General features: G+C 43.7%; 1 protein-coding gene and 1 non-coding gene across 3 annotated transcripts in view; one reads left to right on the top strand and one right to left on the bottom strand.

Annotated features, from left to right (window-relative positions):
* Positions 1-25,536, top strand: part of APMAP (adipocyte plasma membrane associated protein) — a 31,995-nt gene that overhangs the window by 4,381 nt on the left and 2,078 nt on the right. Inside the window, exons 2-8 of one of the 2 annotated variants that reach the window (XM_069495520.1) lie at positions 4,159-4,275; positions 8,867-8,982; positions 17,999-18,091; positions 19,358-19,474; positions 20,557-20,731; positions 21,183-21,317; positions 21,761-21,953. In XM_069495520.1, the coding sequence (XP_069351621.1) occupies positions 4,159-4,275; positions 8,867-8,982; positions 17,999-18,091; positions 19,358-19,474; positions 20,557-20,731; positions 21,183-21,317; positions 21,761-21,953 (946 nt within the window). Of the gene's footprint in view, positions 1-4,158; positions 4,276-7,926; positions 8,511-8,866; positions 8,983-17,998; positions 18,092-19,357; positions 19,475-20,556; positions 20,732-21,182; positions 21,318-21,760; positions 21,954-25,536 lie in introns of those variants that run through there. The other variant, XM_069495519.1, reaches the window with a different exon arrangement.
* LOC138401276 (U6 spliceosomal RNA) lies at positions 17,492-17,598 on the bottom strand. Its single transcript, XR_011236440.1, has one exon. It is a non-coding gene; the product is annotated as a U6 spliceosomal RNA (small nuclear RNA).

The raw sequence follows: 25,536 nt of genomic DNA, 5'->3' as shown, positions 1-25,536 counted from the left end.
GGATGTTACTGCTAAGTACCCAGCAAGGATGGACGATGTGGGACACCGGTCATTGTCCCTGGACTTTTAGCCACCTTTCTAACTGTATGCACTGTCGCTTTTGGTCCTGGCTGGACTTTTTGTTTTGGGCATAATTAAGTCTTTACCATTGTGTGGAGGGACAGCCAGATATTTAAGCAGGGTGTCACAAGCTCCGAGTCAGGTTACCAAGTTAGATTTTAGACATGTAAGCTGCAGTGTGGTACAGGAGAGTTAACAATGTAGGAGTCAGACAAATGAGAAGGATCTGTTTTAGGTAGAATCGTATTAGGCAAGGAATAAACAAAGCAGCACTTTGGTTAGAGTGTTTTGTTAATGACAGCCCCAAGGGAAGGAGAACATGGTGCAGCTACCCCAGGGGGCCTGTTCCTCCGCTGGGGGTGATTACGTCAGCTTCCTTGAAAGGATGGGAACATCCTTGTTGCATTCTGTACCTTAACGTCCTGTGGGCAGCGCTTGCCGCCCACGGTAGGCACACGTCTTCAGTAGGCACCTTTGAATGCGTTTATTTCTCTTTGGGATTCTGCTTTTAAAAGAATCACACTATCAAAAACATTTCGTTTCTGTCATTTGTACTTTTAACCAGCCCTGCTTTTTTGTAGAGGTACTTTGTTATTTCCATGGTATGGGAAGACTTCAGGCCACTTAAAGAAAATCACTTGGGTTAAAGAGTGTCCCAGCCTCTAGAGTGGCTGCATAGTGCAGTCATTGGTTTCAATTTTTTTAAGCATCTTTATTGAGATGTAATTCACATGCCATAAAATTCACCCATTTAAAGTGTTCAATTCAATGGTTTTAAGTATAATCATGGAGTTTTGCAACAATTATCTTACATTTTAGAACATTTTTGTCACCGTTAACTTTTTTTTTAAGTTGAGGTGAAATTCACGTAACATATAAATTAGCCATTCTGAAGCACATATTCAGGGATATTTAGTGTTTTCACAATGTTGAGCAACCATCAGCTCTCTCTGGTTTCAAAACTTTTTCGTTACCCCATACAGACACTTTGTACTCAGTAAGTACTCACTCCCATCCCCCCGCCCCCACCCACAAATGTCCATCAACAGATGAGTAGACAAGTTGTGGTATGTACAAAATCAACCACAAAAGGAGCAATGTACCGATGCATACTGCAACTTGGATGAACCTGGAAAACGTGCTGAGTGAAAGAAGCCAGCCGGGAAAGGTCACATACAGTGTGATTCCGTTTACATGAAATGTCTACAACAGGCAAATTACTGTGAATATTTACAGAGATTTTTCAAACCCTGACTCTGAGGGCTCTAGATCTGGGCGTCCTCTACCCTCGTCTCATCGTTGGCAGGCGGTGCTGCTAGTGTTGACGGCAGGTGTCGGTCAGATGTGGCTCTCACTCGGGTTCTTCCAGTTCCTGCAGTGGCTGTGGGCAAGCCACCTGAGCCTTCCCTGGCCTACTTGCCTCATTCTTGAAGCAGAAGATACCTCGTTCCCCCTGGTCACCCATGCAAAGCACGTTGCATGGCATATTCTTTGTGTGTTTTTGCCATTTCTCTTTAGTGGCCCTCCCACCTTTCCCTGCTGCAGGCCTTTCTGGGTGCCTTAGTCTGCTGTCATGTCGGGTCATAGTTGATCTGTGCTTTTAGGCATTTTCATACCTGTGGTTCTTAGACCCCTGACTGGCATAAGTCAGTCACATCAGAAGAGTTATGTGGCCCTGGGGTTTGCAGACAGGACTGGGAGCGAGAGTTGACCTGACTTTTCCCTTCTTGGCTGCTTGCCCTCTTCCAGGCCTGTCCCTGACTGGACCTGCAGCATTTTGCTTGGGTTTGTGGGAGCCAGACCACTTCCTTTCCCACCTAACAAAAGGGGTAAAGACTGATGACCTGGCATTTTACCTGCCTAGGTGGTAGATGGGCTCTGAACCCTATGTGAGCGAAGAGAAAGAATTTAAGGACAAAATTCATTTTTAGAAGATTATCTGAAGGAAAATAGACACAGAATTCTCATCAGCAAAGCTAAAATGCCAAAAGGAGAAAGAAATGGTCAGTACTGTCCCCCTATGTGTCCTGCTGTGGAGGCGGAGGCAGCAGAAGAACCCAGGCTGCGCTTTCAGCACTCTGCTTGGACGTGTCCTCAGCTAAGTGTCCAGTTTCAGCGTTCACCAGTTCTACTTTCCACATAACTGCAGGACAGGATTTGGCCAAGCTGTCTACCACTGTATTACAAGGATCCACTCTCCTCCAGTTTGTACTAACGTGCTCCTGCCATCTTTCCAAGTCCTCCCAGCAGCGCCTTCAGTGTCCACGTTTCTGCTCACAGTCTGTTCAGGACGAGTTAGGAATTCTCTAAGATAATGTATTTTTTTTACCATGCTCCTCACTTCCTTCTGAGACCTCATTAGCAGCCTTTAACACCCATATTTCTATTTAATGCTGACGGTGTTCAAGGAAGTCTAGGCTTTTTCTGTGCTGTTCCTCAGAGTTCTTCCATCCTTCACCCACAGCCTGATTCCAAAGCTGCTAACACATTTTTAGATGTTTGTTACAGCAGCACCCCACTTCCAGGTGCTGGAAATTAGTTTCATTAGAACACTATTAATTTTCTATGGCTGCCATAACAAATTACCACACAATTATTGGTGTAAACAACACAAATTTATTATCTCAGCCTTCTGTAGGTCAGAAGTCTTGGATAGGTCTCACCATGCTAAAATCAAGGTGCCACCAGGGCTGTGCTTCTGGAGGCTCTGGGGACAGTCTGTTTCCTGCCTGCTCAGTTGGTGGCAAAATCTAGCTGCTCTCATATATCCACAGGGGCCCTTTGTGAAAGCCACTCCTTTTTCTCTCCCTTTGTCTTTCATTTCCACCTACCCCAGTAGAAACAGAAGGATGTGTTTTATTTTCTGCTTTATTCGTTTATTATAATCATGCATATTCAGAACTGGGCAGGTCGTTGAGGTTACCCTGCCCGACACCCGTTTCACATGGGGAACCTGTGGGCTTTTGCAGTGAAGAAATTGGCCTGCAGTTGCGTGGCTGGTTGTTGGGAAAGAGGGCCAGCACCCAGGCCTCCACGTCGTACACTGTTCCAGGGACAGAGTTAAACACGTTTAAATCTCAGAGGATTATCCTTTTGTCAAACATCAAACACTGCCCTTGAGTCTGTTTGGTTAAGTGTGAGTCTTAGTTTTTTTCTTTAAGTCAACATTTTAATGTTTTTCATGGAAAAAAATCTTTAGCTTAGGAGCTCATGATTTTATTTGCTTTAAGTTAATCATAATATTAAGTGTTTAGTATTTGAATGCAATTTATGTAAGCAAATAATGATCCTATGAGGTTTATTTAATAGCAAGAGGCTAAATGTTATTATTTTTTTACCAGATGAGAAATAATGTATGTGAGGATTGGTTCAGAGATATTTTAGTCACTGCTGGTCATTGGTCCAAGAACTTCATCCAAGATCCCCAAAGCAGCTTTCACATCTTCCCAAAGCTTTAGGAGTGATGACTTGGAGTTGTAATTCTATAGATTCTATGTGGATAACTGTCAGTATCTGTCAGACTTCTTCCACCAGGTGGAAGAGCTTGGGTTTCCTTTTAAGTTCTTAAAGGTGGAGTCTGAAAGTGATTGGGGAATTGGATGCTTAGAAACCTGTTCTGCTTCCATTTGCTTCATGAATTTCTCTCTCTTTTATCCAAAGATTCTTAGGGACACTCAGTACTGAGTGTTGCTGCTTTGAATCCACACACCAGGAAATCGTGGCTTTGAGAAACACCTGCTTGTGTGTATCCTTTACATCATTGGAACTCTTTTCTCCCGTTATTCTTTGTGTTCCATTCTTTGAGTTTGCCTTCTTTAAATCTCTGCCAGAGGTTTCAGGATCTGGAAAATAACTGGTCAGCATATCCCACACACTGGAAAGCTGAAAGATTTAAAAAAAAAAAAAAAAAGGACAAAGGGATGTTTGCCAATCCTAGCAAACAGTGCTAAAGGTTAATCATAGGCCACGAGGGTGGCCACCTCGAAGTTGGGAAACTGAGCGAGAGCCCTGCTCCTGTTGAAAGGGCTTTCAGAGCAGCTGAGTTCGTCACTGTCTTGAGTCTCAGCTGATTTCTTTTGTATGTTTTATTTTTGGCAGCTCCTTTAGTGGCACAGTTTTCCGAGTGACCTTCTTGATGCTGGCTGTTTCCCTCACCGTTCCCCTGCTTGGAGCCATGATGCTGCTGGATTCTCCTATAGATCCACAGCCTCTCAGGTGAGCTGCCCTGACAGTCCTTGGGAGGGGTCACTCCACGAAATGTAATAGGCTTAAAAAATTTCTGCGGAGAGGAGCGTGATTAAATCAGTGTGATCTGAAAGGTTAGTTATGAGACACAGAGCTTTGTGATTTCTTTAGTACCTGAGGCTTTGTGTTGAATTAGATGTTACTCAGAGTTTATGCATGATGTTGTCCCTGTCATTGTTTCAAAAACCTCACAAACTGGCCGGGTGTGGTGGCTCATGCCTATAATCCCAGTACTCTGGGAGGCAGAGAGAGGAGGATCACTGGATTCAGGAGTTCAAGACCAGCCTGAGCAAGAGCGAGACTAAAAATACTAAAAATGTGTGTGTCTACTAAAAATAGAAAAAATTAGCCAAGCATGGTGGTGTGGGCCTGTAGTCCCAGCTACTCAGGAGGCTGAGGCAGGAGGATTGCCTAAGCCCAGGAGTTTGAGGTTGCAGTGAGCTATGATCATGCCCCTGCACTTTGGCTGGGGCGACAGAGTGAGACTCTGTCACACACACACACACACACACACACACACAAACCCAAAATAAAAAAAAGAAACCAAAAATTGCACAAGCCAAAAACAAAAATACAAAACAAGAGAAGCTTACGTATTAGGGATAGTTAACCTTAATTCATTTGAATTGGCAAAAGCATGCACAAATGGAGGTTAAGTTTAAGTTACCTTGTTTAAATTTTCTAAGCAACTGACTTAAACAAAAATCCTGTAATTACTATTTTTGCTGAGTTACCTTTCACTGGTAGAGAGCTATAAGTGATGCAGTCCATTTGAACTTGAAAAAAGTAGTATATACCCACGGGCCCCATGAAATATAATCATGTTTGCAATTATGGTAATACAGAGGTTCCTGTTGGTGTGATGACTTACGACTTCAGTGTTAAGCTGGTTGCAGGAGGGTTGTGCAGTCTGCCTTAGCAAGTTCCTGCTTGCCCTTGAAACTGCTGATGGGAGTGAAGCTGTCTGACGTTTATTTTGAGTTAATCCATGTAAGGCCTTAAAAACTTCAGACAAGAACCATGTTTAATTAGAGTGAATACAACATATACAACTGAATAATGCGTTGGTGTTTTATAAAAAATTAAGACTTTATATTGGATTCAGTGCACTAAAGATGTATTCAGCACCTAGTACGCGTAAGGTAGGTATGCAGCTAGATACAGAGATAGAAGAGGACACAGTTCTGACCTTAGGTTGACATTTGTATACAAAAGTCACCTTTTTGTTGTTGAATTAGAATTAGTAAAGGAATAAGGTGCTGTAAAAACATGCTCAGTACACATAAAATTGAGAATGGGTGAGGCCTGGGGACTCTAGGCAGTTGTAAGAGCATTAGCTCTGTAATTCCTGGCGTGCCAGAGCGTCCTCAGCTGTATCTTTCTGCCTGAGTGAGGCCTGAGGACATCCTGGGGGAGGGACCTCTCTCTCGCCAACCCTTCTCAACATGGAGAAGGATGTCTCCGTCCACCCCAAGTAGAAACTGACCTGGGCCCTCTTGGACAATCCAGATGGCAACAGCAAGAGAGTGATGGTGTCCACAGCTGGGGATCAGAAGCTGGGGTTGGGGGCCAGCCTGGGGAAAGGGGGGAAGTGGAAAGCGGTGAAGATTGAGTCTTGAGTTGGGGAGGGGGCATGGAGCTTCAGTGGGTACAAACCTTTGATCTCAGGAAAGCTGAGTTTGTGTGTGGAAAGAGTGGTGAAGAAATGCAGTGGGAAGAGGGGTGTGTAGCCGTGGCCAGACGCTGAAGCATGGCCCACCGAGGCACTGAGGTCACACAGGGCAGGGTCCGTCTGTGGAGCGGATGAGCCTGAGGAGGAGAAAGGAGAAACGCAAGGAAACCATTGCGGCCGATGGGTCTCTCTCATGGGCTCCACTTTGGGAATGACATGCTCAAAAATGGGAAGATGGGCCCCCAAACGCAGAGCGAAAGCAGAAGACTGGCAGTCGACAGTGATAAGCGTGTCCCACACACGTGCGAGGCCAGGACCCAGCCCCGAAGCCCTGACTCGACAGCCGCCTTCCTGATCCACGGCCCACGGCCACTCTGGGAGTGGAAGGACATGGTTTCCATCCAGAAAGGAACAAAAAAGATTATTTTTCTTAGAAGGATATGGATGTTTCCAGTCATTTTTAAGAACAGATTTATCAGTTAAAGTAAAATTTAATATAAACAATACAGTAGTATTTTGGAGAATGGATTTTGTCTCTGTAATTTTAAAGTCTGAGACGAAGAATAACTCTGCTAGCAGTTGAGTGTTGTTACAGTACTGTCAGAAGTACACATTTTACTACTAGGGCGAAACAGTAAAACTCAAAGATAACAAAAAATAGCAGCCACCTTTCTGAGTGGTCAGGCAGATCACGAGCAGATAGAAGTACAGTACACGACACTCAGGCTGGAGTCACGGGAGACTGGCAGAGGAGAAGGGAAACAGCTTCCCCCGTGCCCTGACCTCCTGTGGTAGGGAGAGAGATGTGGAGCCTGGCAGAGCTGGTTCTCCAGAGTGCTTAGGAAACCCTTTGTGCAGTCCAGACCATTTCTGGGCCCACAAATGGCTCACTTCACTGTGGTTGAGAATCAGTGAATTGACGCAGGAGTTCATGCATCTGTGCCAGCCACCCGTGACCAGCTGACACCCTGCCATTCTGCTCACGTCTCACCACTATGTCAAATGCATGCTGAGAGGTGTTTGATACGGTATGTCTGTGACAGTCCTCTAATCTTCCAGAAAGGAAAAGGAAGGCAGCTTTGTGGGGCAGGGTTTTGGCAAAGCCCTGCCACCTTCCTGGTGACCTTTCTCCCTAAATACTCAAACCAACTGCATGATAATCCAGACTGGAAAAGCTGCCACCCCTCTGTCCTGCCACATTCCTGGTCTGTCCTCTGTTTTCTCGGAGAGTCAAGTGTGGCCTCAGCTCCCACAGGAGGTCGTTTAGCGCCCTGCAGGTAGGCTCCCAAACGCACTTCACCAGCTGAATGCCCCTCCTGCCCCGCCTGCTGGCCTGACCCTGTTTACCATCGTGACCCCAGGCTGTCCAGTTTCTAGAGATGAGCCAGCAGAGCAGGTCGGTAGCTCTGCTTTTGTGAGTACAGCACCTCTTGCCCTAGACAGGGGGCTGCCTCTTGATCTTTTTGCTCTGAACAGAGCTTTAAAGAAGACTTTTTTACTGTTGTCAGTAGCGTTTTCCCCAAACCTCATTCCTATTCTTGGACTCTTTGCCTTGCTAGAGAGTGGAGCGGGGAGGATATTGGCAGGTACTACCCCTCCCTCTCTTCTGCCCCGGCAGTGTTCATTGGGAGCTTTCTGTGGGCCAGGTTGGGTACCAGGTGCTTGGGATACAGTGAAGAAAAATAACAGAAATCTCTGATCTCCCGAGTGTGTGTTCTAGTGGGGATAGACAGTCAATAAACATAACCAAAGTGAATTATGTGGTACGTGAGAAGCTGGCGAGTGCTGTGAAGAACGTAGAGCAGGCTGGGGGCCTGGGTTTGGGGGAGGTGTCCAGTGTTCAGTTGGGTGGCCAGAGCAGGCCTTGCGAGGAGGTGAGGGTGGAGCAAAGGGGACTGGTGAGGGGTCAGTGCTCCAGGTGGAGCAGAGAGCCAGGGAGAAGGACCTGAGGTGGCCCAGACCCAGCAGGGAGGGGCCGGTGTGGGGGGCGCCCAGGGCAGGAGGAGGAGAGGAGGGAGAGGTGGTGGGACTGGACTACGCGGGGCCAGGAGGCCAGTGCAGGGACTTTGGCTCCAGGTGAGATGGGGCTGCTGCCCGGCTCTGACCTGGCGAAGGTCCTGATTTGACTTGGGCAGCTGGGTTGAGAACAGACTGAAGGGGACAAGGGAGGAAATGGGAGAGAAGATGGTGGCCTGGGCCAGGGTGGTAGAAAGGACATGGCGAGAAGGGGATCATTCAGTGACGTCTGTCATTTAAAAGTGGCCTCAGCAAAATTTGCTGCTGGGCTGGGAGACGTGACGTGTTTGCACATGGATGGGAAAGACGAGAAGAGAGGGAAGAGTTACTGGAGCCAAGGCTGTGGGATGGGGAGGGCTCGCTGCCCAGTGGGGGTCATCAGGGAGAGCCTGGTGGGCCCTGCGGGGTGTTGGGGGGCAGATGTGCCTGTACTGGACCACGGGGTGGTGGCTCTGGTACCAGGACAGTCTCCCCTTGTTCCTTCCGTCTTCTTTGAAGCAGGAGGCCAGGCCGTCAGGTGTGAAATGTGGGCTCTAGCTGGCTATGTGAGTCTCAGGGGTGAGGGGGCCAAACTGTCCTGAGGCCCTGGACAGTGGCAAGGATCTGGGGTGGTGAGGGGTGCTCTCAGGTGACAGGGCTGCCGAAGGCCCTGTGTTAGCACATTTATATTTCACATTTGTTTTGTACTTTGACCTTTTCTGATATTCTAGAACAGTGTTTTCTTAACCTTTGTCTTTCTGGCAACTGAGGATGTTTTTGGAACATGCCCACTATAAAAAAGAACAGGGAGTTATGCATGTAGTTGGTCCTCGGTAAGCATTTTCTTTGTGTATATTTTTATCGACAAATCCCTATAATTGCATTATTTTGCAGCTTCAAAGACCCCCCCCTGTTGCACGGTGTTCTGCAACCAAATACGAAGTTGCGACAGGCAGAGAGACTGTTTGAAAATCAACTTATTGGGCCGGAGTCCATAGCACATATTGGGGGTAAGTAAACCCCGGGGGCTGCATGGTTGGAGTTGGGGGCTTTCAGGCTGTCTGTTGCTGGAGGGGGCCGGGGAGCAGCTGCCAGGGGGTGGTCCTGCAGGTCCTTAGCAGTGTCATCCCGCAGACATCCCATGGGAGTGGCCCAGCAGGAATGGTTCTTTGTGCCAGTGTCGTCTGTCTGAGTTGGGCCGTTTTAGTACGGGGTAATTTTGAGTTCATCTCTTTGAACTCTGTGGAGCACTTTATTGTGCTCAAAGTTTTGTGAAGGGAAAAAGGCAAAATGCAGACACTGATGTTTAATTCACTTATCAAAGTTAGGTAGGTATTACTTGAGCATATATAAGCTCAGTTTGTATAGATTTCATTTTGAAATGAAGACAAATGATTCTCAATACTTCCACTGTTTTGTTTGTTTGTTTTAAAGCTCACTTTGCTGGGTACATATAAGGGTAACCATCTGCGTCACACTTGCCCAAGCCTGAGAGCTAGAAGTGGGTCTGGTTCTAATACTTGCGTCTCTAGCAACTGGAACATGGCATTTTCTGTCTGTTAAAACGAGAATTAAGCTTAGTGTTGAAAACACACAGTTAATGAAAGGGTTTACAAACTAAACTGTTGTGAGGATTTCTGAGCAGCTTATTTGGCAATGCTGCTTGCTGTTCTGAAATAGTGTGTCATCCGGGCAGTGGCTGTGGACAGGTACACCCAGTGTGCTTCCACTTCGTTTCTAAGCCTGGTCAGTGGCTGCTCTTCCAGGGGTGTTCGACCAGCTTCATAATTATGAAACTTACTAATAAATGTCAGTTTCTTAAAAGAAAAGAAGTAGTTCTATCATGAAGTACTTATTCTTCTTGAAACAACTTTGACTTTGCAAGCCACAAAAAAAAAAAAAAAAAATTTGCAGAAATGGGCCCATTTCATAATTTTTTGTTTTTGTTTTTTTTTTGGTGAAAAATCAAATATTGCTGTTTAAAACTGGAACTTAATAGGAATTGAAGTACAAACCAGTGGTTTTTTTCTTACCTCTCAAAGAGACTGCGTTTCCTGTCTTCTCCCTTTCTACTGGGGTTGCTTCTCATTGTACTTTGTTACCAGGTCCTGCCTTTTTCTCTTTCCACATTGAGGAGCTGGTTTACTTGGTGACATTTCTGGCCAGGCACAGTGGGGACCTCTCTGGTTATGCCCTGTGGGTTTGAACCACAGGGAGGCACCCAGGGACCTGCTGCTAAGTTGTCCTGGGGGCTGGCTGGAAGGTTGCTGCCAGAGGGAGCTACTAGCCTCAGCTAGCCTCAGGGGAGTGCTGGGGGAGAGTGATCACCAATTATCAGGCTTTGTTTTATTTGTTTTTAAATATACTTTATTTTTAGAGCAGTTTTACATTCACAGCAAGAAAGTAGAGATTTTCTGAAAAAGAGTTTATCAGCAGAGTGTTACATTTGTTGCAATTGATGAACCCATATTGACACATCATTAATCACCCAGAGTCTATAGTTAACATTAGGGTTCACTCTTAGGGTAAATGTAAGGACATGTATCCACTGTGGTAGTATCATAGAGTACTTTCACTGCCTTAAGTCCTCTGTGCTCTGACTATTCATCTCTCCATCCCAATTTAACCTCTAGCAATCACTGACATATTTTATTTTACTTTTTGGTAAGACAGTCTCATTCTGTTGCCTGGGCTAGAATGTAACAGTGTCATCATAGCTGACTGCTACCTCAAACTCCTGGGCTCAAGCTATCCTCCTGCTTCAGCCTTCCCAGTAGCTGAGACTACAGGTGCATGCCACCATGCCTGGCTAATTTTTGTATTTTTTGTAGAGAACAGGGATCTTGCTGTGTTGCTCAGGCTGGTCTCAAACTCCTGGCTTCAAGTGATCCTCTGCATTTGGCCTCCCAAAGTGCTGGGAATATAGGTGTGAGCCACTGCATCTAGCCCCACTGATCTTTTTACTATCTCCATAGGTTTGCCTTTTCCAGAATATCGTGTAGTTGGAATCATACAGTATGTAGTCTTTTCAGATTGACTTATTTCACTTAGTAATATGCATTTAAGTTTACTTGCTCCATGTTTTCTCATGACTTAATAGCTCATTTCTCTCATTCAAGTACTAACTGGGCCCCGACCTGCTTAGGTTCTGAGATCAGACAAGATTGGGCATGTTCAAGGTGGTATGGCTATAGACAATAGCTCATTTCTTTTTAGCACTGTATAATTGTATGGATTGTGTGGGTGCCTCACAGTTTATTTTTGCATTCAACTACTGAAGACCATCTTGGCTATTTCCAAGTTTTGGCAGTTATGAAGAAGGCTGCTCAGAACATCTGTGTGCAGGTTTGTGTGTGGACACAGTTTTTGACTCATTTGGATAAATACCAAGAAGCATGATTGCTGGATCATAAAGTAAGAGTAAGTTTAGTTTTGTAAGAAACTGCCAAACTGTCTTCCAAAGTGTGGCTGGATGATTTTGCATTCCCACTAACAATGAATGAGAGTGCCTAGTACCCCACGTCCTCTCTGGTACTTTTGTTGTCCGTGTTTTGGATTTTGGCCATTCTAATAAGTGTGTAGTGGTATCTCATTGTTTTTTTATTTTGTATTTCTCTGATGACGTACGATGATGTGCACCTTTATGCATTCTTGCCATCTGCGTATCTTCTTTGGTGAGGTGTTTTAGTCAGGTGTTTTGCCCGTTTTGTAATTGGGTTATTCATTCTCTTATTGTTGAGTTGTAAGAGTTCTTTGTATATTTTGGATAACAGTTCTTTACCAGACAAATATTTTTGGAAATATTTGCAAATATTTTCTCCCACTCTATGGCTTGTCTTCTCATCCTCTTGACAGTGTCTTTTGAAGAACAAAAGTTTTTAATTTTAATGAAGTACATTTTATTAATTATTTCTTCATGGATCCTGCCTTTGGTGTTATAGCTAAAAAGTCATTATGATACCCAAGGTCATCTAGGTTTTCTCCTGTATTATCATCTAGGAATTTTTATAGTTTTGCATTTTACATTTATGGCTGTCATCCATTTTGAGTTAATTTTTTGAAGGATATAAGGTCTGTGAAGGGTATAAGATTCATTTTTTGGCATGCGGATGTCCATTTTTTCCAGCACCATTTATGGAAAACAGTGTATTTTCTTCATTGTATTGCCTTTGCTTCTTTGTCAAGATCAGTTGAATGTATTTATGCAAGTCTATTTCTGGGCTCTTTATTCTGTTCCATTAATCTATTTGTCAATTCTTTTGCTAATGCCACATTTTCTTGATAACAGTAGCTTTATAGAGAGTCTTGAAGTTGAGTAGTGTCAGACTTCATTCTTCTTCAATATTGTGTTGGCTATTTGGGGTCTTTTGCTTCTCCATATAAACTTTAGGATAAGTTTGTTGGTATCCACAAAATACCTTGCTGGGATTTTGATTGGCGTTGCATTGAATCTACAGAACAAGTTGGGAAGAGCTTATATCTTGACATTATTGAGCCTTCCTATCCATGAATGTGGAATATCTCCCCATTTATTTAGTTCTTTCATTTCTTTCATCATAGTTTTGTAGTTTTCCTCATACAGAGCTTGTGCATATTTTGTTTATACCTAAGTGCGTCATTCTTTTGGGTTCTAATGTAAATAGTATTATGTTTTAATTTTAAATTCCACTTCTTCATTGCTAGTATAATATAGGAAAGTGATTGAATTTTGTATATTAACTTTGTATCCATCAGCCTTGCTATAATTGCTTATTAGTTCCAGGAGTTTTTTTGTTCATTCATTCAGATTTTTCTACATAAACAATTATGTCATTTGTGAACAAGGACAGTTTTACTTCTTCCCTTCCAATCCGTATACCTCTTCTTTCCTTTTCTTGTCTTACTGCATTAGCTAGGACTTCCAGTATGATGTTGAAAAGGAGTGGTGAGAAGGGACATCTTTACCTTGTTCCTGATCTTAGCAGAAAAACTTCTAGTTTGTCACCACTAAGCATTATTTTAGCTTTAGGTTTTTTGTAGATGTTCTTTATCAAGTGAGGACGTTTCCTTTTTTTCCTACTTTGCTAAGAATTTTTACTATGAATGGTTATTGGATTTTGTCAAATGCTTTTTCTGCATCTATTGATATGATCATATGATTATTCTTTTTTAGACTATAAATGTGATGTATTACATTAATTGATTTTTGGATATTGAACCAGCCTTGCATACCTGGGATAAATCTCAGTGATAGTGTGTAATTTCTTTTATAGATGGCTGGATTTTATTTGCTAATATTTTGTTGAAGATTTTTGCATCTATGTTTATGAGAGATATTGGTCTGTAGTTTTCTTATAATGTCTTTGTCTGATTTTGGTATAAGTATAATGCTGGCCTCAGGAAGTAATTCTCTCTACTTCTATCTTCTAAAAGAGATTTTAGAGAATTAGTTATAATTTCTTAAATTTTTGGTAGAATTCACCAGTGAACCCATTTAGGTGTAATGCTGTTTTGGAAAGTTGTTAATTATTAATTCAGTTTCTTTAATAGATATAGCGCTATTCATATTGTCTACTTCTTCTTGTATAGTTTTTGCAGATTTTATATTTCAAAGCATTGGTCCATTTCACCTCAGTTGTCAAATCTGTGGGCATTGTTCATCATATTCCTTTATTATCCTTTTAGTGTCCATGGGTTGTAGTGACGGTCCCTCTTTCACTTCTGCCATTAGTAATTTGTATCTTCTCTTTTTCTTAGCCTGCCTAGAAGTTTATTAAATTTGTTGGTCTTTTTAAAGAACCAATTTTTGGTGTCATTGATTTTTCACTATTCATTTTGTTTTCAACTTCATTGATTTTTTTTTTCCACTAATTTTTAAAAATTTATTTTCTTCTATTTACTTTGGGTTTGGTTTGTTCTTCTTTTTTTAGTTTCCTAATTGGAAACTTAGAGTTTTGATTTTAAATCTTTTTTCTTTCTAATGTATGTATTCAGTGCTATAAATTTTCCTCTACTGCTTTCCCTGCATCCCACAGATTTTGATAGGCTGTATTTTCATTTTCATTCAGTTTAAATTATTTTTAATTTATTATGAGATTTCTTTTGCCCATAATGTTATTATTTAATCTCCAAGAATTCTGGAATTTCCCAGCTGCCTTTTTTTTTTTTTTTTTGAGACCAGGTCTTGCTTTGTCACCCAGGCTGGAATGCTATGTTGTGATCATAGCTCACTGTAACCTCAAACTCCTGGGCTCAAGCAATCCTTCTGTGTCAGCCTTCTGGGTAGCTGGGACTACAGATTGTGTACCACCATGCCTGGCTAATTTTTTTGTTTTAGTTTTTATAGAGATGAGATCTTGCTGTGTTGCCCAGGCTGATCTCAAACTCCTGGCCTCAAGCAATCTTTCTGCCTCAACATCCCAGAGTGCTGGGATTACAGGTGCGAGCTACTGCACCTGGCGCTAGCTGTCTTTCTGTTACTGACTTCTAGTTTAATTTCATTGTGGTCTGACAGTAGACATTGTATGATTTCTATTCTTTTAAATTTTTTAAGATGTATTTTATGGCCCCAAATGTTGTCTAGTTAATGAATGTTCCATGTGAGCTTGAGAAGAACTTATATTCTGCTGTTGTTGGATGAGGTAGTTGTTAGATGTCGGTTATATCCAGTTGGTTGATGGTGCTGTTGAGTTCAACTGTGTCCTTACTGATTTTCTGCCTGCTCTGTCGATTTCTCATAGAGTGATGTTGATGTCTCCAACTGTAATAGTGGATTCGATTTCTTCTTGCAATTCTGTCAATTCTTGCCTCACATATATAGATGCACTGTTGTTAGGCACATACATGTTAAGAGTTCTTATGTCATCTTGGAGAACTGACCCCTTTATCATTATGTAATGCCCCTCTTTATCCCTGATAACTGTCCTTGCTCTTAAGTCCTGCTCTTAAGTCCTTTCTCTGTCTGAAATTAACATAGCTACTCCTGCTTTCTTTTGTTTAAGGTTAGCACGGTGTAATTTCTCCACTCCTTTACTTTTAATCTATGTGTATGTTTATATTTAAAGTGGGTTTCTAGTATACAGCACATAGCTGAGTCTTGCTTTTTGAGCCACCTTGACAATGCCTGTCTTTTAATTGGTGTATTTAGACCATTTATGTTGACAGTGATTATTGATATATTCAGTTAATATCTACCGTATTTGTTACTGTTTTCCATTTTTTGCCCTTGTTCTTTGTTTTTGTTTTTCTCTTTCAATCTTTTTCTGCCTTTTGTAGTTTTATTTTTTATTTAAAATTTAAAAAAATTAATACATAATATATGTACATATTTTGGGGGTACTTGTGTTATGTTGATAATTCATATAATGTGTACAGATCAAATTAGGGCAATTGGGATATCTACCATATTAAATATTTACCTTCTTTATGCTAGGAATATTCAAGCTATTTTGAAATGTACAATTGTTAACTATGGTCACCCTACTGATCTATCAAAGACTAGGTCTTATTTCTTCTATCTAACAGTATATTTCTGCCCATTAATCAACCTCTCTTCATCCTCTCTACCCTCTACCCTTCCTGGCCTCTGGTGACCACCAGGCTACTCGCTATCTTCATGAGATCCACTTTTTTAGCTCCATGGCAATATTTGTCTTCCTGTGCTTGGCTTACTTCACTTATCATAGTAACCTCCAGTCCATCCATGGAGCTGCAAATGACAGTATTTCATCATTTTTTATGGTCAAATATTCTTTTGTGTATTTTTGCCACACTTTCTTTGTCCATTCCTCCATTTATGGGTACTTGGGTTGATTCCATTTTTTGGCTGTTGTGAATAGTGCTGCATAAACATGGAATACAGATATCTCTTCGATATCTTGATTTCCTTTCTCGTGGATATATATCCAATAGTGGAATTGCTGGATCATCTGGGAGTTCTATTTTTAGTTTTCTGAGGAACTTCCCTACAATTTTCCATAGTGGCTGTACTATTAATAATTTACATTTCCACCAGTAGTGTATAAGTATTCCTCTTTCTCTACATCCTCACCAGCATCTGTTATTCCCTGTCTTTTTGATAAAAGCCATTTTAACTGGGGTGAGATGATATCTCATTGTGGTTTTGATTTGCATTTCTCTGACGATCAGTGTTGTTGAATATTTTTTCATATACTATTAGCCATTTGTATGTCTTCTTTTGAGAAATGTCTTTTCAGATCTTTAGTCTATTCTTAAATTCCTAGATGTTATTAATATTTGTTATTTTTTGCTACTGAGTTATTGGAGCTTCTTACGTGTTCTGATTATTAATCCCTTGTCAAGCATATAGTTTGTAAATATTTTCTCCCATTCTGTGGATTGTCTTTTCAGTTTTTTGATTTTTTTTTTTTTTTGCTGTATAGAAGCTTTTTAGCTTGATATAATCCCATTTGCCAATATTTCCTCTGGAGGTCTTACACAAAAAAATATTTCCCCAGACCAATGTGGAATGTTTCCCCAATGTTTTCTTCTAGTAGTTTCATAGTTTCACGTCTTAGATTTAAGATTTAATCGATTTTGATTAGATTTTTGTGTTTCGGAGACATAGGGGTCTAGTTTCATTCTTCTGCATGTGGTTATCCAGTTTTCCCAGCAGCATTTATTGAAGAGACTATCCTTTACCCGTTGTGTGTTCTTTGTTGAGAATAAGTTGGCTGTAAGTGTGTGGATTTATATTTGGGTTCTCTCTTCTGTTCTGTTGGTCTCTGTGTCTGTTTTTATGCTGGTACCATGCTGATTTGGTTACTATAGCTTTGTTGTATATTTTGAAGTCAGGTAGTGTGATGCCTCCAGCTTTGTTCTTTTTGCTCAGGATTGCTTTGTCTATTTGGGGTCTTTTGTGGTTCCATATAAATTTTAATATTGTTTTTTGCTATTTCTGTGAAGAATGTCATTGGAATTTTGATAGGGATTCCACTGAATCTGTAAATTACTTTGGTTGGTATGGACATTTTAATAATATTAATTCTTCCAATCCATAAGCATGGAATAGAATAGCTTTCCATTTTTTTGTGTCCTCTTCAATTTCTTTCATCAATGTTTTATAGTTTTCCTTGTATAGATCTTTCACTTCTTTGGTTAAAAAATTCCTAGATATTTTTATTAGTATATTGTTTGTAGCTATTGTAAATGAGATTGCTTTCTTGATGTCTTTTCAGATCATTCGCTGTTGGTGTGTATAAATGATACTGATTTTTGTATGTTGATTTTGTTTCCTGTTACTACTGAAATCATTTATCAGTTCTAACAGTTTTTTGGTGGAATTTTTAGGTTTTTCTAAATATAAGATCATGTTGTCTGTGAACGAGGCTAATTTGACTCCTTCCTTTCCTGTTTGGATGCCCTTTATTTCTTGCTCTTGCCTAATTGCTCTGGCCTTGTGTAATTTTAAATTGAGCGTTTTATATGATTCCATCCTCTCATTTTTCTTACCAGTTTTACTTCTGCTTTTACCTTTTTGTAGTGGTTACAATACACATATGAGTTTGCAATATACATTTAAAAACTATGGAACATTTCATGAATTTGTGTATCATCCTTGCTCAAGGGCCATGGTAATCTTCTCTGTAGCGTTCTAATTTTAGTATATATGCTGCGGAGGTGATCATTTAATGTGCTTTAACTTTCTCCTGAGGATTCCTAGCAGTTCTTGCCCTTCGGTTGGACATGATCAGCGTCAGCAGCAGACATGGATGCTCCTGAGTGCTGAGCCTCAGCTGAGGGCGTCAGGGCTGGAGCAAGTCCTCACAGCTGGCTGGCGTCTGCTGCACCCTTACCCCAGGGTCCGGGTCAGACCCACAGGCCGACTCCCTAGGCCCTCAGTTTTATTGCTGTAGCTTTAAGGATTTTTCTAATTCCCAAACATCACTTCTCCTTCATCTTCAGAACTGCCATTTCCTGTCTGGAGAGGAGAAACATAAGCCCGCTCAGATGCAGAAGAAGGTGGTGTGGTCACAGTTCTTAGGCTGACCTCCTACTGCTCTTCCTTCTTTTTGTGTTTTCAAACAGATGTGATGTTTACCGGGACAGCGGACGGCCGGGTCGTAAAACTTGAAAATGGTGAAGTAGAGACCATCGCCCGGTTTGGTTCAGGCCCATGCAGTAAGTTGGTGACAATCGCCATGACATGTTCTCTTCCAGGTGTTCAGAAAGGTGCTCACGGGCTGTGTGGAATGCTTTTCCCTACCAGTCAGTTTCACCCTGGAGAAAAAGGGCCCCTCCCATCCAACAGATGGAACACAGCGTGGGTGTCACTGCCAGCTCTCCATTGGCCAGGTGGTCCCTGGGCCTCACGGTGCCTCAGGGTCACTCTACAGCCCCAAGTTCCAGCTGGGCAGTGGCCAGGCGCATGCTCGCTACTTTGCCAGGGCCCCTGCCCCTCGCCATTGCCTCCGTCTGTGCTCACGGGGTGAATAGGTGTGGTCAGAGTGTAGCTACAGAAAAGCAGGTGGCTTTGTCATTACCTGGTTCTGTACATATAGTTCATTGATTTCTCAGGAATTTCAGCGGTGTGAAGATACCCTTAAGTCACTCAGATTTTGAAAAACTAGAGTAGAAGAATCTGACTTTAAAAACTAAGACTTTTTATTAGTTATTTTTAGTAGCTGGAATGTTTTCATAAAAATGAAGCATTCTCACTGTAAAATGCAAACAACACAAAACTACAAAGGAGAAAGTAAAAATCACTTCAGTTCTTCTCAGTTGTAATGGTTATTAACATTTTAGTGAATAATTTTTCAGACATTTTTCTGTTCATGGACACCCACAGATTGTGAGGTGTTTTTTTTTATTTTTATTTTTTTATTTTTGTTTTTGAGAGACAGGGTCTTGCTCTGTTGCCCAGGCTGGAAATGCTGGACCCTCCCCCATCCCTCCTCAGCCCCCGAAGAGGCTAGGACTATAAATGCATGCCACCATGCTCAGCTAATAGTTTTTAAAAATTTTTTGTAGAAATGGGATTTGGCTATGTTGCCCAGGCTGGTCTCAAACTCCTAGCCTCAAGCAATCCTGCTTAGGCCTCCCAAAGTGCTGGGATTACAGGTGTGAGCCACTGTGCTGGCCAGTTTTACTTGATGGGATAATATTCTACATTCAGTCTTTGTGCTTCCTTTTTCCTCCCCATTTTGGCTGTAAGTACCCTGCTTGAGCACTCTATAGTGAACACCCTGTAGAGAGCACCTGCAGTGAGCACCCCACAGTGAGCCCCCATAGTGGGCACCTTCAGGGGCAGTTCTAGCTCTAATGTCGTGGTCCTTTTTGTTCTGTGCACACAATACATGTTTTGGAAGGGATGGATGAGATACTTGGACACTGAGGAGGGCACAGGTAGCATCTTGGACCAGCTGCTGATTCTGTCTGTTTTCCTAGAAACCCGAGATGACGAGCCTGCTTGTGGGAGACCCCTGGGCATCCGGGCAGGGCCCAATGGGACTCTGTTTGTGGCTGACGCATACAAGGGACTGTTTGAAGTAAATCCCTGGAAACGTACGTGGCAATATCTTGTTTCCTTCTGTGATGATTTCAGATCTTAAACAATATATGTATGTAAGTAGAGTTAATAGGATTTGTTAAATACAGTCTGCTGGAGACTAATGTTTCTTACTAATTGAATAGTACTGAAAGCATTGCCTACAAATATTAGCTAGTTTTTACCACCAGAAAACTCCCTACCCCTGACTGTGTTTGTCCATACCCTAATTTCCTCTGGCATTTATTTGTATTTTAGCCACAGGGTCTCAAAAGGACTTATTTTGAGGGTGTGAGACCTCTTTCTGTCCTTTTTATTCCATGTATCTCTATACAGCTTGTCTTTCTGTTTGTTTTCTGTCTTCTCTGTCACCTTCTCCTTTGTCTCTGCCTTTTCATTTGTCACTTTCTCTCCCAGCTGCTCCTGGTGTCAGTGTCACTCACTGTGTGTGCTTTCTTGGTGGAAGGTCCTGCTGCAGAGGCCTCTGTTGTCACGTGCAGTGTGTGGGGCCTGGAAGAGGCCCTGCAGCCCCACCCCTGCTGGCTGTGCGGGTCACACGGCTGCTCTGTGCCTGGCATCCTTTTCCGTAGAGCAGGATGATCATAGAGCCTATCCTATGGCATTGTTTGATCATTTAGATGAGACCATACCTGGAAAGAGCTTAGCACTCAATAAGTATCCTATGATTAAATATTTTAAAAAACTTATTACTGCTACTTTATTTAAAAGCAGATTCATGGAATATTGTGTAGTTCTCTCAAGCAAACAAATAGAATGAAAGCCTTTTACCTAATGTTCTTCATAGATGTTTTTAAAGTCAGTTGGCTTCAGTAAGAAAAAGAGTTCCTCATCCTTACAGAAAGGGTCTGACTTTCATGAAGTTAGTCTTAAGAAAACATTACCACCTAATAGTTAAGACTGATTTTTACTGTAAGAAGGAATAAATCTTTTGACATGCAACATGGAGAAGCTCATTTTAGTGTTTTCCTTTTAAATCATTTATGCTGATGAATATTTTGAGATTATTGAGAAACAGGTTCTTAGAATGAAAGCAAATCTTTTCCTTTCTTTCTTTTCTTTTTTTTTTTTTTACCTTCAGGTGAAGTGAAACTGCTGCTTTCCTCCGAGACGCCCATTGAGGGGAATAAAATGTCCTTTGTGAATGATCTTACAATCACGCGGGATGGGCGGAAGATTTATTTCACAGATTCTAGCAGCAAATGGCAAAGGCGAGATTATCTGCTCCTGGTTATGGAGGGCACAGACGACGGGCGGTGAGTGTGTATTCCAGGTCATCCGCTCAGTTCACCAGCCAGGCAGGGCCGCTTCGGCAGAGCTTGATGCTTCCAGGAACCGTGGGAGCGTTTCTGAGCATACTGTTTCGGCTTTTAGAATAGGACTAATGGCTTCTGGAGACAAGTGTTGGATATACCAAAATGGAGCAAGACGTTCCCCCTTTTTCTTTGAGGAAATAAAATAGGCCAGTCCATCTGAGGGTGTGGTTCCAGGCAAGCCTGGGTTTCGGGTCACCCCTCCCTGGTGCCGCCCTAGCTCCCAGGTCAGCGAGAGGACTCACTGTGGGGTGCTCTGGAAGGGGAAGGGCCCCAGGGCCTGTCGCTCCAGCCTGAAGCCGAGTCACCTTCCACAGAGGGGAGCAGAGCTCTAAGCCCCCCGGGAGGCCATGAGCTCTGCCCCATGTGACCCTCCGCTATTGGCATTCCACAGCCTGCTGGAGTATGATACTGTGACCAAGGAAGTGAAAGTTTTATTGGACCAGTTGCGGTTTCCTAATGGTGTCCAGCTGTCTCCTGAGGAAGACTTTGTCCTGGTGGCAGAAACGACCATGGCAAGGATACGAAGGTGTGTGATGTTGGCTGAGCCGTCAGTTGTTGGCCAGAGCTCGTCATGGCGTGGGTGGGCATGGAAATGTGACTGACAGAAGTCTGAGATGCAGCAGGCACCTTCTGCTCTCTGAATTGTGATAAAAGTAAAATTCAAGGATGTGTTTTCTTCCCCCCATTTCTCAGCCTCCTTGAGAGTCGCAGTCTGGGACAATGTGTTGATGTGATGCCTACTGCATAGCCAGGGTCCCGTTTCCCTGCCCGGTGGGCCTCGATCCCCCTGACCTGCTTGTCTGTTAACATGGGGCCAGGACTTATCAGCACTGTGCCTTCGTTCACGGTGGACACATTTACATTAGTTTTCATAAATATATTTGGATAAGACCAGTTTGGTGCTTGGCTAAAATTTTTCCCTTATATTGGGCGGCTACTGTTCACTGCCTGCTTGGGTGAATTTTCCAGAGTCTACGTGTCTGGCCTGATGAAGGGAGGGGCCGACCTGTTCGTGGAGAACTTGCCGGGATTTCCAGACAACATCCGACCCAGCAGCTCCGGGGGATACTGGGTTGGCATGTCGACCATTCGCCCTAACCCCGGGTTTTCCATGTTGGATTTCTTGTCCGAGAGACCGTATATTAAAAGAATGATTTTTAAGGTAACTATAACAGCTATAATTCCAGAAAAAAAAAAATGAAAATGAATCATGATCTTTTTTTGACCTTTATAGCCCTAAAAATTCTAGTTCTGCTTATATTTGGTACTTTTAATGACTACCTAAAGACACATTTCATTCTTTATTCCAAAATGCAACTTTAAACATTTGAACCCTTTGATTTTTTTTTTTTTTCCTTCTGGTTTCCCTGTTTCTGGGTATTTTTATTGTCACCCTTGCCATCGTAACTCCTGGGGCCTCCACCCTGCCTGTCACTTGCTTTTCCCTTTCTCCTCTGGCTGTTCCAGGGCTTCTCCGCTCCCCTCTAGACCCTGCGACTTTGTCTTCCCCTGCCCCACTGGCCGCTGCCTCCCCCTCCTCCTCCCTCTTCCCCTCCTCCTCCCCCTCCTCCCCCTCCTCCTCCCCCTCCTCCTCCTCCTCCTCCCCCTCCTCCCCGAGAAAGCGGTCAGCAGATGCATTTTCCTCCCCTCCCCATGGCCATAGGCCTGCTCACCTCGGCTTCTGTCCCGCCTTCTTGGAGCCTCACTGCCAGTCGCCCTTCTTCATAGGCTCTGCCCTTTGACCTCTTAACACACCAGACTCTTTCCCATTAGAAATCATCCACCAACGGCCAGCTATAGCCCCTTCCACACAGCCTTTAAACCTTCTTCTTCCTACCATTTTCCCAGTGATGTCCATGGGACACTCTGAATTTTAGCTCAATGTGTTCATGCCGTGGAATAACTTGCTGATATAGGCCCTTATATAATGCAGAAATCTATTCCAACAAGTTCCATTTCACAGGCAGCACAGATACCTGAAACTGATAGTGAGTATGTGAACAGATAGGAATATATTTGCAATGTAAGGTCCTGGAGGGAACAGGCAGCAGTTACTGAGTCCTCGGTGCTGGGCTGTGTGCTGGGACCGTTCTGGAGACTGCGTGTGCTTTCTTGATCAGGCTCGCCCGTGGCCTGCAGTAAGGCGAGTTCAGCAGGTCTCTGTGGAGAATCCTGTCTGTTCAGAAATCTGTTCCTCCTATTTGCCTTATTGGCCACAGAGCCAGTATCTGCTCCTGCAGGGACCTAGGAGGAAGTAGAGTGGTAGGGCGGGCTCAGATGGGTTTTGGAGAAGGCCAGACCTGCTGTGGGTCCCTGGGCAGATGATGTGGTCTCTCCGCCTCAGTTGCTCCATCTGTAAAATGGGCAGGGTAATAGCATTTGACTAGGTGCTGAGAAAATTTAATGAGAATATGCTGCACATAGCGCCCTAGCTGAGTTTAGTAAGTGTTCAATTTCTGTGACTGGCAGTTTTCCTATGGCAAGGATGTGATTGCCACCTGGTCTTGTGGTGGTCATTGTCTCTTTCCTCTTGACCAGCATGTGTGCTCATCGGGGCAGGCATTTTTGTTGTTAGTTCACCGCTTTGTCTTCAGCACCTGTAGCTGGGTCTAGCGCATGGTGGCACCAGGAAACACTGTTGAATGAATGAGTGATCAGAGAGCGGAGACTGAGTGTGAGAAGGAGCCAGCCTGTCCCCCGAGTGGTGGGACAGGATCGCACAGGTGGGCGGGAGCCCTGCAGCAAGAGGGTGCATGGAGGGAGGTGGGAGAGGGCCACAGGCCACGTGGACTTGGAAAGGAGTTAGATTTCATTCAGAATGTTATCCAGGTCATTGCAGTTTTTTGTTTGTTTGTTTGTTTGTTTGAAGTTTTGAGACAACGTCAAAGTTACAGAGAAGTAGCAGGAAGGGTACAAGGAACCTTTTTCCCTGAGCTGTTTGCAGGTAAGCTGCTGACCCCGTGCCAGAGCACTGGAGATGCTTTAGTGCCCTTTTCCTACAACAGGGATGTCCCCCTTCATCACCACGATCCAAGCCGGGAAAGTCACACAGATACCCCATGACCGTCCAGTCCACAGGCCCCCTTCACGTTTCACTGGTTGTCCCAGTGTTGTCCTTTATAACAAAAGGATTCGACCCAGATCAAGTGTGGCATTTAGTTGCTGCCTCTTTATTCTCCTTCAGTCTGGAGAATGTTCACGTTCAGCTCCCCAGTCTTTCTTTGACTTTTTGACCTTGATCCTTTGGGAGCTTACAGGTCAGTTGTGTTGCAGTGTGTCCCTCCATCCTGTTTGTCTGGTGTCTTCTCGTGACCAGATTCAGGTTCTGCGCTGCAGGCAGGAGCAGCATGGCAGTGAAGCTGTGTCCTTGCCTGGCGCAGCTGTCAGGGGGTGCGTGGAGTCTATTGTCCGATTACTAGTGGTGTCAGCTTTGATCACCTGACTCATGGGGAGTGCCAGACTTCTCCATGGGAAAGTCACTCTTTCCGTTTGTAATTAATGGGTGTTTTGTGAGGAGGTACTTGATGACTAATTATCAGTGCCATCTCATGGTTTCCCATTTGATCAGTGGTTATTATGTTCTTGTTAGTATTTATTTTGATGCTCAGATTGTCCACCAGTGGCTAGTGGGAGCCCTTTCAGTGTGGCTCCTGGACCTTTGGACAGGTCCCTGTCATTCTGGGACTAGTTCCTTGTTTTCTGGTACACAAGTTGTTGTAGGCTCCGCGTGCAATTTCCCAGTGCCAGCTCTGGAATTGGCTGTTTCTCCAAGGAGCCCTGTTTCCTTCTAGGGAGATCTGGGTGCTAAGGGTACTCACTCACTGCTTTTGGGTGTTGCTGGCGCAGGCTCCTGAAGGGACAGTGCTAGGGAATGCACACATGCAGTGCAGACTCATGCTTACCTGCACACACACACGCCACACACACGCTTACGCCCACACTTGTCCTCTGTTTGAAATGAAATGCATAAATTCAGGCTGATATCTTCAGTTCCACTTTAACACCACAGCATTTATTCTAGTTTTCTCCCCTATTTCTCTCCATATTTGTACCTTTCTTTTCTAGCAGTGAGAAATTTGGACCCCACTATCCTTCATGTGTTTACCTATTTAATCAGTTCCCCAAGTGTAGCCAGTCTGTAGCTATTGCCCCCTCTGCAGGGCCCCTGCTAGCACCCCATGCTGAGCTGTCCTCTTCTTCCCTGACCACGTGTAGGAACTGTCCCTGGGTGAACGGCCTCCTCACCCTCGTGGCTCTGACAGCCTGGCCTGGGCCACTGTGGTCTCCACATCTGTACACACCTACCTGCCCTGCGCGGCCCTCCGAGTGGCTTCTTGACTGACTTGTTCAGGAGGGGAGTGATGTAGTAGAAAGAATGCTTTGGAAAGATAACTGCAGTGACTGTGTAGAGAACAGCTGTGGCAGGGCTTGGCTGGCTGTGGGAGCCTGGTGTGGAGCCGTCATGGTGGCTGGGGAGAGGGGGTGGGCAGGGCCCAGGGTGGGGGCACACAGATGGCAAGACTGGGGTGACTGGGCCTGTGGGGACAGAGGGATGGGGTCAAGCAAGGATGAGGGCTGGGTTCCCGGCCCTGTCTCCTGAACGGGGGAGTCTGTCGAATTTGAAGTGCCGTTAGAAAATCCAGGCATGGGTCCCAGGCAATGAGGGATTTAGCACTGAGGGTTGGAAACAGAGGTGGAGATTGGAGAGCTTTCTGGGAAAGTGACTATTTGAAATAATGAGAGAG

Source organism: Eulemur rufifrons, chromosome 20 (assembly GCF_041146395.1).
Source record: "Eulemur rufifrons isolate Redbay chromosome 20, OSU_ERuf_1, whole genome shotgun sequence".
Taxonomy (NCBI): Eukaryota; Metazoa; Chordata; class Mammalia; order Primates; family Lemuridae; genus Eulemur; species Eulemur rufifrons.
Note: the sequence above shows the minus strand (reverse complement) of the source record. Positions and strands in the feature narration are given on the sequence as shown.